This window comes from Gallus gallus, chromosome 1 (assembly GCF_016699485.2).
Source record: "Gallus gallus isolate bGalGal1 chromosome 1, bGalGal1.mat.broiler.GRCg7b, whole genome shotgun sequence".
Classification (NCBI taxonomy): Eukaryota; Metazoa; Chordata; class Aves; order Galliformes; family Phasianidae; genus Gallus; species Gallus gallus.
Genome location: NC_052532.1, coordinates 55921345 through 55933430, shown reverse-complemented (window position 1 = coordinate 55933430; position 12086 = coordinate 55921345). Strand labels below are relative to the sequence as shown.

At 42.0% G+C, this 12086-nt stretch overlaps 1 protein-coding gene across 6 annotated transcripts in view; it reads left to right on the top strand.

Moving 5' to 3' along the window:
• TBXAS1 (thromboxane A synthase 1) overlaps positions 1-12086 on the top strand; it is a 250185-nt gene that overhangs the window by 112020 nt on the left and 126079 nt on the right. For all 6 annotated transcript variants that reach the window (XM_040658534.1, XM_040658556.2, XM_040658528.1 and 3 more), the window contains one exon: positions 1201-1297. In XM_040658534.1, the coding sequence (XP_040514468.1) occupies positions 1201-1297 (97 nt within the window). The remainder of the gene's footprint in view (positions 1-1200; positions 1298-12086) is intronic.

The following is a 12086-nucleotide window of genomic DNA, read 5'->3' as shown; positions in this document are numbered from 1 at the left end:
ACCTCCACTTACTAAATTTAATTTAGCCCAAGGTTTGCTTGTCTGCTCTGTTGCTGCAGTGTAGACAGGTGATAAGCAACATATTAATATTAAGCTGTATCATAGAAAAATGATTAGGCGTTGCTATTAACCACAGTGCTGCAGCATCTGTGGTTCCGCTCTTGTGCTATGCTCTGAGCTACCCAGCCTTCCTGCACCTGTCTCCAGTCTCCTCTTTCTCTCTCCTGGCACAGCAGAGGCAGCATCACCTGTGTAGTCTTTCTGGTCCAGCAACTGGAAAGGTAGGGGCTGCAGGCAACCTCTGCTTGCTGATGGTGCTCCTTCCTGCCCTGCAGAGCAGCCAAGCAATGAGTGTCCACAAGCCTTGGGGAGGAATACTGCTGGATAAGGGAGGTCTGTGCCCCTAGGAGCTATGGGATGTGGGGTGGGTCCCAGTGCTTCTGTATCATCCACTGTGGTGTCAAGTCCCCAGAGGGACAGGTCCTGGTGATGCAAGGCCAGATCAAACTGGGAGCAGCGAGATGGAAGATGTATGAAACAGAGTGAGACGTGCCACCCAGTCTTGTAAAGTTTTATTAGCTTTCTTATATGTGGCAAACGTTACAGGTTGTTGGGTTGTCTTCTTTTTTTTTTTTTTTTTAATTGGCATCATTTTGTGTTCAGATGGTCCCTGTTAGATGGTAATGATGAGCCTGTGACTAGCTCACTTCCAGTACTTCCAGCAGAAGCGGTGGAAGTGTGCATTTACTGCAGCCACACTGTGGGGAGAGGTTAACTGTAGGCAGGGCTTTGTCATGGAAAGGCATGTTGTATGATTAGCTGCAGAATAATTGATTTTGTAGGTCATCCACTATTGTTGGAGTTGCTGGTTGCTAAGGCTTTGTCCCTCTGTAGTTGGGTTTACTGATACTGCATCGCTTTGTACAGAATTCAGAAGTGAGCTGTGTGTGTAAACCATTATGTCAAAATGCTGGCTAAGCATTGATTAATCAGTAAATGCTTTAAGCTATTTCCTTTAAATTCCGGGATGACGCTATTTAATAGTTGAGAGAGATGGGGAAGGATACTGATCTGCACAACAGTATATACTTAATGTGCTGTTTGTTCGTGGTGAGTATTTTCAAACCAGGAAAAAGATTTTAGGGAATGTGATGGTTTTCTGGTTGATGTTATCTGCTAAAATGACTCTCTTTCTTGTAGATACTATATTGGTCGCCAGATGTTTGTGGTGATCTCCACACCCGAGGTGATCAAGCAGATCTTAGTGACAGACTTCGGTAACTTCACCAACAGAACTGTAAGTAGATACAAGGATCCTCTTTGTGGACAGGGGTGATAATACTGCTAATTTGAGCTTAGACCAGAAGCAGCCACAAGACAGCTGGAAACATAGTGGGGAAAAGTATGTGGTTCAATAAAACTTAAAGGTATAGAAACTCACTGTATGTGTTTCAGTCAAAGACTTCTATTGCCAGGACACTGAGGATGAAAGGGACTGTCCTTAAAAGAAATACAGTGCCCTTGTGATTGAGGAAATGGATGTAGGAGAGAGAGAGAGTTTCAATATCAAGTTTGGCCACTTACCTCCTGGGAAAATCCCGTACTAACTCTTTTCCTTGGTTCTCAATCTGTAATATGGGACAGTATTACTTGCTTTCTCCTACCCCTGGTCTCCTTTGTTTTTTTAGATTTTCTAGGGCAGGAATGGGCTGCTGGGGCCAGGGATATGCCTCCCTCATCTGGCATACGTTTCTTAGCACTTTGAAAATAAAGAGTAGAAAGAGTGAAGTTGGGATTTGCAAGGATTTATACATATGCTGCTGATTACTTATTTTACTTATAGAAATATATCACAGAATCACAGAATCACAGAATAGCCTGGGTTGGAAGGGACCTCAAGGATCATGAATCTCCAACCCTCCTGCCAGGCAGGGCCACCAACTTCCCCATTTACTAGACCAGGTTGCCCAGGGCCCCATCCAACCTGGCCTTGAACACCTCCAGGGACGGGGCATCCACAACATCTCTGGGCAGCCCGTTCCAGCACCTCACCACTCTCCTTGTAAAGAACTTCCCCCTAACATCCAACCTTAATCTTCCCTCTTTCAACTTAAAACAGTTCCCCCTTGTCCTGCTGTTATCTACCCTTTCAAAGAGTTTACTCCCTCCCTGTTTATAGGCTTCCTTCAGGTACTGAAAGGCTGCAATGAGGTCACCCTGCAGCCTTCTCTTCTCCAGGCTGAACAAGCCCAGCTCCCTCAGCCTGTCTTCATAGGGGAGGTGCTCCAGCCCCCTGATCATCTTTGTGGCCCTCCTCTGGACTCTCTCCAACAGCTCTCTGTCTTTCTTGTACTGGGGGCTCCATACCTGGACACAGGACTCCAGATGGGGCCTCACAAGAGCAGAGTAGAGAGGGACAATCACCTCCCTGTCCCTGCTGGCCACCCCTCTCATGATGGAGCCCAGGATACCATTTGCTTTCCGAGCTGCAAGAGCATGCTGCTGTCTCATGTTAAGTTTGTCATCCATCAGGACCCCCAGGTCCTTCTCTGCAGAGCTACTCTCAAGGACTGCTCCTTCCAGTCTGTATAGATGCCTGGGGTTCCTCCAGCCCAAGTACAAAACCCTGCACTTTGCCATGTTGAACCTCATTAGGTTCACCTGGGCCCACCTTTCAAGTCTGTCAAGGTCCCTCTGAATGGCATCCCTTCCTTCCTCCGTGTCAACCGCACCACTCAGCTTGGTGTCGTCAGGAAATTTGCTGAGGGTGCACTCGACTCCATCATTGATGTCATTGATAAAGATGACCACCGCTCGTTACTGGCCTCCACCTGGACATAGAACCATAGATCACCACCCTCTGTCTGCGGCCTTTCAACCAATTTCTTATCCAACGAGTGGTCCACCCATCAAATCCACATCCCTCCAATTTGGAGATAAGGATGTGGTGGGGAACCATGTTTTGGTCAAAGACCTTGGTCAAGTCCAGGTAAATGACATCAGTCGCCTTCCCCTCATCCACCAACGCCGTCACTCCATCATAGAAGGCCACAAGATTGGTTAAGCATGACCTTCCCCTGGTGAAGCCGTGCTGGCTGTCTCAGATCACACGCGCATTCCTCATGTGATCGAGCATGTTGTCCAGGAGGATCTGTTCCATGATCTTCCTAGACACAGAGGTGAGCTCACCGGCCTGTAGAATTATATATTATATATAATATATAATACAATAATATAACATTATATAATACATATTGAAAATATATACTATATATGATATATATTGAAAAGCACTTTTTTGAGTTCTGGTTAGAACAAATAATAAAAGGGAGGGAATAGCCCAAAATATAGTAGAGGTATCCATCAGTTCCTCACCATTTTGTTAGTAATACTGTCACTGTGACCGCACACTGCCTCCGTGCCATCCATTCTTTTCTTCCTCCTGGCCCGTTTGTATGTGCAAACCTGCTCACGTAAACCTGCATGTATTCAGAAGGGTTGTTTATGTCCTCAGGGAAAATTTCATCTCTGATCAGCTGTTTGCCTCCTCTGCCCCTCTGATCCTCTCTGCAGCCAGTCAGTCTGTTTGCAGATCTCTTGTCTCCTTTGCTTTGCTTCTTCTGGTACATGAAGTTCATCTTGTGACTACTTGTATCTTATTTAATAACCACTTGTACTAGTCACCCTGCATTCTGCCTGAAACTCACATCTAAATGGAAAGAATCACAAGCTTCCTAGGCTGAAGCTGTTCCATGCTGTAAAGTTCTTTTTCCCATTTTCTTTGTATTCAAAAGAATTTTCTGCCCCTTTCCTTCTTCCATCCCCATTCATGTAACCTATTTCTTCCTGTCTATGTGCTTTTCTCCTGCATGTTTGATATTAGTATGTTGTTTGCACTATTCATAGCTGTAGCTGATGCCCAAATAACACCTACTGAAACTAGAGATCATTCCTTTGAGGACATGTTCAGATACTCATTCTGCACTTAATTTCAGTCAGCCTCGCCGTTTGAATATATCTATACATTGTCATCCTTCTTATGTTGGCTGAATTTTACTTTCTCTTCAGACTTTTTGTGGTGGGAGGTTTATCTCCCTCTTTTGGTTGTACATCCATCTGTCATGGTCTGTAATATTTGTGTTCCTCTCAAATTCAGGTAATTCAGATCTCTGTAGCCAGTCTCTCTCTCCTTTTATTTTCTTTGTCAGAGATCAGTTAGGTGTAGTTGTCTGTGTAGATTCATATCTTGCCCATATCGCTTGACTGTCCTTGAACCATCTGTGAGTTTTTTTGCACAACGCCCTCCTTTATGCATGAGGAACTGAGGCACAGACTGGTTGATATCCCTGCCACCTACCAGCAAGCATGTGGCAGATGTGAGAATTTAACTCCTACCTTTCTCTTTAAGAAAAGGAACAGTTTTCCCCCCTGTACACTGTTACTAAATCTGAGTTGCTCAATGCCCATAAGTCTAATTCAAATGAACTTGCTTAATCTTGTGTACTTTCATCTGCTCATTCCATGGTCTTTTCACACAGCTGCAATGTTTGGGTGTTACCTTTTACTTTCCACTTTGTTTCTTTTCTTCCACCTTTTATTTATCGTTAGTAAAGGATAAGGTACCTTCCATTTCTGGGTCCTTCCACGTGTGGCTTGGGAATCTTTTTTCCCTCTTGAATTTTCACACTGGGTGCTCTCTCTTTCATACAGTGTCACATCTCTCAGTGAGGTGTTCTGATACGCTGTATACTAAGGATTCTCTGTATGTTAATAAACAGTGCTGTACGGTATGTAAAAAAGGTCAGCAGATTTTGTTCAGGCATAATTTTGGTTGTAAGTGAATACTGATGGAAAGGTGAGAGCGGGAAAAACAGTTTCCAAGAAGGAGATTCTTCTCATATTGACTGGATAAATGTCGTTTTAAGGCTTTAATAATGTTCTGCTTATACTTGTAAAAACTACCCAAAGCAAGCTTCTCTACTTCAAGTGAGAGTCAGTTTGACAGGGGAGAATTCAAAACACAAACTAGATCTCTTTGCCTTATTTTATCCATTCCTTTCCCAAATGATGTGCTGTTGAGTGGTTGAAGAATTGGCTTTGGAGTTAGTGCTGTTCACAAATATAGGCTAATACATTTCAATCCAGACGTGGCATTCACTTATGTTGTTGTTTAACGTGGTAAGCAGCTAAACACCATGCAGCTGTTCACTCACTCTCCCCAGCCAGTGGGGTGGGGGTGGAAATTGAATGGAAAAGTGCAAGAACTCATGGATTGAGATAAGTGTAATATGGAAAAAAAAAAAAAAAAAAAAAAAAAAGAAAAAAAGAAAGAAAGAAAGTGAAAAGAAAAGGCACAATAAGAAGAAACAAAGCAGGTGATGTACAACACAATTGCTCACCAGCCGCTGGCCAGGGCATAGCCAATCACCAAGCAGCACCTGCTCCAGCCAACTCCCCCAAGTGTATTGTTCCATGTGATGCCCTGTGGTATGGGATATCCCTTTGGTCAGCTAAGGTCAGCTGTCCTGGCCATGTCCCCTCCCAGTTCCTCAGCATCCCCACTGGCAGGGCAGCACAAGAAATTGAGAAGTCCTTGACTTAGTGTAAGCACTCCTCTGTAGCAACTAAAACATCGGTGTGTTATTAAAAATATTCTCATCATAAATCCAAAACACAGCACCATACCAGCTACTAAGAAGAAAATTAACTCTATCCCACTTGAAAGCAGGGCAGCTTATTTTGACCTAAAACATTCCCTCAAGCATCAGTTTTTTCAGAGTGGGAAACATGGGAATGGGGAAAGCCCCATGGGTGTGAACAGCCCTTGAGAAAAGGGCTTCTTTTTTCCCCCCCAAAAATTCATTTCCAAAATCTAAATCTGTGCCTCGTACACCAGAGGGGAAATGTGAGTTATCTAACCGTGATTGCCACAAAGAGAGATTATTCACCATGTTCTCTAGCAGGTGCATCAACAGCGTGTTAACATTGTCACTAACTTGAAGGATGCATAGGACAATGTCTAAAAGCCTGGTGTATTACAGGGTAGAAAACATTTATGTTTCATGTGTATTTTTCTGCTCTTTCAACTGGCCTAAATACATATGTGTTATAGTCAGAGACAATGGGAAATTCAACTTGTGAAGGGTTGCAAACAATGGATGTACTTGATAGACAAGAGCGAATCAGATGATGATTCAGTGAACTTGGAGCTTTTATTAAAGCTATTCATAATGTAATGTCATGTCTTTGAGTGCTTGTAAGAAGAATGACCTTAATCTGAGATTGTGCATTTGCCGGCAAAGTCACTACTTGCTGGCAAGTAGTCAGGAGATTGTTATGGAGTCAGGGTGGTTTTAATCTTCTTAGAGGACTATTGGAAGAGTTTGTTTAGTTTAATACCTGGATGAGAGATCCCATGTTTCAGTGAGGGAAACAGATAAAGGGCTGTGCTCCCTGCAGCCTTGGAGGCTGAATGTAAAGTGTGAGAAGACATGGTATGCAGCTGTGTTGATGTGAGTGCCAGGCTATGGCATGTGGGGTTTCTTGACTAAGAACAATTCTCATGAAGTAGGAAAGGTCACCTTTGCCTCGTTTTCTTCTAGAGGAGGGAGGGCTTGTCATCCCTACTGAAACAATGACAGTTTTATGTTTCTTCTTTTTTGTGTGTGCCAGAAGGAAGCTGGCATGGTGTTGTATTTGGCCAAAGGGACCTGGTTGTGGTGATCCTGATGCAGGGACTTAGTTTCAGTAACTGGGTGTTTTGTTACTGCTTTGTTACTGGATTGACTCAGTGCCATAAGGATTCTTCCATACTTGCCAAAGCAAAGCAATAGCAGTAGGTGCTGGGTGAATTGGGCCTGTTCATGCTGGCTGTGGGTGTCTATGCTTGAATGGCAGCTGTGAAAAGGCGGCATCTTGCATCCTCTTTCCATACCCAGAGAGAACTAGAACACTTCTCCTGCACTGTGCCTGAGTGCTCACTCATTATATGGACAAAATAGATTTTGCATGTGAACAGGTGCCAAATGATTGGCCATTTTTTTTTTTTGTGAATATGTTTCCCTTTGATACTATATATTTCACATCTTTACTATGAATATCTTTTGAATACTGCTTTAGAAAGCCTTTTAGATTCTCTTGCCCTCTTGTATTGTTTCTGAGCTACTGATTAATAATTCTTGTGACAGAAATGTATGATGACTGCAGATCAAATCTGCATTAAGGTTCACTTCATGTTAGAGCAAGCAAGGAGGTCTTGCACGGATGGTGTTAGTCCCCTTCAGGCATGGGGTATAATTTAGTGTTAACCATATAATCACAAAAAAGCTATAATGACATCCTATTTTCCCACTTAATTTTGACTTGAGTAAGGTGAGCATTGTAGGCATTTAAAAATAGAAATGCCTACTGTAATGTACCTTCATACTTAAGGCATATGAAGCCTTTTCCCTATGTTTTAATTATACTTGAAGAAGAAAATATGAAAATTAGCTTATAGACCTTCTGCCAAAAATATGGAACTGATTTTAGTTTAGGTTAACTACAGAAACCTCAGCCAGAATCCCAGGCAGGGCTGTGTCGCAGTGAATTCTTCTCACAAACGTGGTAAGTTGTCTCTTGAATAGAAGTTTTCCTTTAAGAACTCTAGGACTATTCTTTAACCTTTTTTAACTGCCTTATTGTGTTGTGTGTGAGACACGTTTATGATGCTTTGCATTCTGCCAGGCAGGATAATGATACATAATCTGTTTTCAGATTTTTTGTAATTTGGGTATTGAAAATTTGTTTTTGAATTAGTACTGGAGAATCATTAAAGTGTACATTTAAAAATGTAAGAGCAGAATGTTAAGATGGAGAGAGATTAACCGTTATTTAACATAAATGACGAATTGTCTCAAAGTTGCAGGCCCAACTCTTGCCAAAAATGTGGATCAGTAATCCCTAGGGCAAAGGGAAGCATTGGCTAGTCAAGGTTTGACAGTCTGCTGGAGTCGGTGTTCTGCCAGAATTCATGTGGCTATCACAAGTGGATACTGGTAGTTGATCCAGATCAACTCCTTAAATTTGTGTGCCAACTCACTGGAGGGGGGTGATGTTTTTAAATACACAAATCTGCACTGATTTCAATAGAGAACATCACTGTTTTTTCACCAGAAGCTTTGCTGTTACAGTGGAAAAAGCAGTAAAAATGACGAAAGTGTGATAAGGAAGTTGATATTACCTGGTGGTGTAAACTCTTGGTATCCCTCTTGAAGGAAAAGAGTTACCCAGCAACAACAAAGCACTAGTCACCAGAGAGCAAGGAGCCCATTTTCTGCGTCTTGTTCAACTGTGGTCCAGGATGGCTGATACGTCAATGCATCAGCTGATCTTTCTCATCTCTTGCTTGGGGACAGAGTATCAGAAAAGAAAGTGTCTGTGTATATTGCTCTGGGAAAGGGTCTGTCCAAATTTGATACGGTATACCCTCCAGAAGTCCTTTCCAACCTCAGCCATTCTGTAACTCTGTGAATTTTGGGTCAGGGACTCAGACAGTGGTTAAGTAGCATACTTCCATTAACTGGACTTACTCACTGCTGACTGAAAGGCATTATTTATCTCCAGAGCAGGGCTTGGATGCATGACTGGCTTAGAACAGTGTGGTACCTCAGGAACTGACTGTGTGTGTCTTCTTGGCCTTTTTCAAGTAGAGGGTCAGTTGCGTGTCTTGTGCAAGAACTTACTGGTTGCATGCTGCCTTGTTTTTTAGAGTACACGCACTGCTGGTAGGTAGCAGCCCAGCTGATGTGCTGTCATTAGGTAAACACTGGCAATTCATTGGCAATTCAGTCATACACACAGAGCCCAATCCAGCTTAGAGGCTAGGCTGCTCCTTCACGATCTCTGACAAATAAGCTTTTTGTTTTAAAAAATGGACCCACTCACATATTCGTTTGGAGATAAGTCATGCAAAAATAGCTATGGAATTGGAAGTTGTGTACTGTTGCCAAAAATGTGTATACATGCTTTCTTGACCCTGTACTCTTGTTTGTTTTGTTTAGAAATGTTTCTTTTCTTCAAATTAAATATCCTAGGATTATTTCCTGTTGTGTCAATGTCGTTGTCAACATCTCATGTGAATTTGTTAGTCTATTACTAAACTGTTGTTGCAAAGTACAATGAACGCCACTCGTAAACAGATGAGCATGCTTTGTTAGGGGCTCACCTGCACATGGGTACGTGGTTTGGAGCAGCAGTGACATACACAGTATGAAAGCAGACAAGTCAATATTTGGGACATGATTCAAACAATTTAAACAAGAGAAAAAAAAAATCTTGAAATTTATGTCATTAGATCTTCAGGGTTTTTCTTTTACCCTTTGAAATGACTGTTCGGTGGGATGGCATAGTATGCAGCTGATGTTCCAGTATGTGCTAAGAGTTGACTGTGATTTTTAGTTTTAAAAACAAGCTGCTTTTTGAAGCATTGGAGGGAAAGAATGAATATGCCTTAAGTTTACTTAGCACCTCAATCTTTTAAGATATATTTCTTCGTTTTTCAACTCTGTTTGTGTCAGAGGAGATGGAACTAGATGATCTTTGAGATCCCTTCCAGCTGAAGCCATTCTATGATTCATTTCTTCCATTCGTTCATCTTGTTTCATCTTTGTTTTTGTTGGGTTCGCATAGGGCGTGCAAAGTGACATGCAAATGCTTCTGGACCCAGCATGTCTCAGAATTTGTTGTTATTCCTGCCTTTGTGCTCACATGTGTATTTTTATATATTTATGGATGCATACAGATGTACACAGATTTGATTTGAGGTGTCTTCGAGATCTGAGGAAATGCCAAAAACTCAGTCCTCACTAGAGGAACTATGGGAACTTCATAAAATGTGCCTCCTCACGTATGCCATAGTGACATTTAAGTTCACGATGCATCAAAGCCATCACACCTCATAGCAGGCCTTGCCTTGAATGTGTAATTCTTTGTGCTAGAGCTGTGAGTTTCTCTTCTCCCTCCTTCCCTCTGCAGGACAACTTCAAGTAAGTGTCGATCTTACCACATGTACAATAAGGCTCGGTCTCATTGAGCTGAGAACATTCATTGCTTCTAAAAATCACTCCGTGCTTTACGAGGTTAAGTGAAAAGGTGTCCAAGCAGTGAATTTATTAAGATTTACTCTTCTTGCCTAGCAGTTTCCTACAGCTGCTAGATCATCATTGGTTTGAAATCCTGGCTGGTACAGCATCACTACAGAAAGAGAACTGTGCTGGGAGGAAATGTGTTTGGCTGTATAGCACTTAACTGTGTAATATTAATCTGTTTGACTGCGTATCTGAGGGTGCTGTTGAACGGCCATATGAGTCCAGATGCCTGAGAGATTTTTCTAGCATCAGTGCCTGCCAGAGCTGAGCAAGGGCTCTTACCCCTGTTTTGACCTGATGGTTCCCATGGGGGTTTGCTGGTGCAGGAGCTCCTGGGCTCAGCAGCTGCAATGAAGTATCCACTTTCTTTTCCTAGTGCTCCTCTGGGGCTATCTTCTAGGTCCTGGTGAACCTTTCTAGCTTGGTCAATGTATATGTAACTGTTTTGCCTTCTGTTTTATCCTGTAAAATGGCTTTTAATTCTGGACTGCTTTTTTCTTTCCTCTAGCTGTTTTCAGAGCTTGCTAGTTAATTTTTCTAAGCGATTAAATCTGGTATTGTTTAAATGTTTTAAAGTAGGAGTGCATATGCTTGCAATAGACATTTGAAAAATTAAAATAATAAATATTGAGAGGGTCATTTCTTTCAGACTGTGTATGTCTTTTTATGCGTGCACAACAAATTACCTCTTATTCCCCATCTGCTGCAGCTAATAGCACAAAACTAATGTAAAATAATCACTGCGATTGACTGTAAAATTTATCAGACTTTGGCTTCAGTTAGGCTTAAAGTAAAACTTAACATATTAGTAGGCTATGTTTTGGGGGCCACCTGATCCTCTCAATCCCAGTGGGATGAGATCTGGTTTTGTGATTAAGGCTTTGGGTTGGGATTTAAGAGCTCTGAGCTCGATTTTTGGCTTTGCTACAGAACTCTTGTGTTCACAAGGGCAAGTCATCTAGGAAGTGCTTTGTCACCTTAACAAATGTGAAAGGGAATATTGGAAACTTCCAGCTGAACATTAACATTAGGGAATGTTAGCGCTTCAGAACTTATGGAAAGGGTTGGGGGGTTATTTCATTTATTTATTTATGTATTTATTTATTTTTGGCGAGGGGAGTCACTTTGAATTGCTTTTCCCTCCCCCTTTTTTATACAGAAATCTAAAAGAAATATAATAAAATAAAAAACAAAACCCTTCAGAAAAGGAGGAAAGCTGTATTTGAAGGCTTAATTTTTTCTTTTGAACTGACTTTTTCTTTTGAAGTAGTTTTTTAAAAGTAGCAAATATAGTACTAAAGGTTTCTATTGACTGACCTGTATATTGAGGGCTATCTTAAGTTTACCATTTTTATTTTGTAATTCTGATTCAGAATGATAAACCAAGGGAAATCTGTCCTACAAAGTGGGAAAGCTCATTTGTAGTTACCTTGAACACATGGCGAGTGCCTATGGTGACTACTGGTCACCTTTCCTTTTCACTGCAGCCCTTCTGCACCTTGCTTGGTGGGCAAAACAGTGTGTCTTGTCACATGAATGAGTATATGGTAAGGATGAGTGCCTGAAGCTCCAGAAACATCCTGAAAATCACAGTTCAGAGTCTCACAGGCAAGCGATCTGAAAATGCTGACTGTAGTTAAGTCTGATTGTTTTTTCAACCTGAAAGGATGGTCTGGTTGACTTGAGAAGAATCTGTGCTAATCCCTCACTGGCATATAACTTTCTCTGAGCGGTTGCCTGGATGGTTTGGTGATCCCAGAAAGCTGGCTGTGCTGCCATGGCTGGAGAAAGCTCTCCTGCTAGAGCTCAGTGTACCCCCAACAAAGGTAGATCAGATTGGAGTGAGGTTGGAGGAAAGCCACACTTCTCATAAGGACACTATTTTAACCAGCTTATGTGGAATTATAGAATCTTTTGGGTTGGAAAAGACACTTACGATCAAGTCCAACCATCAACTTA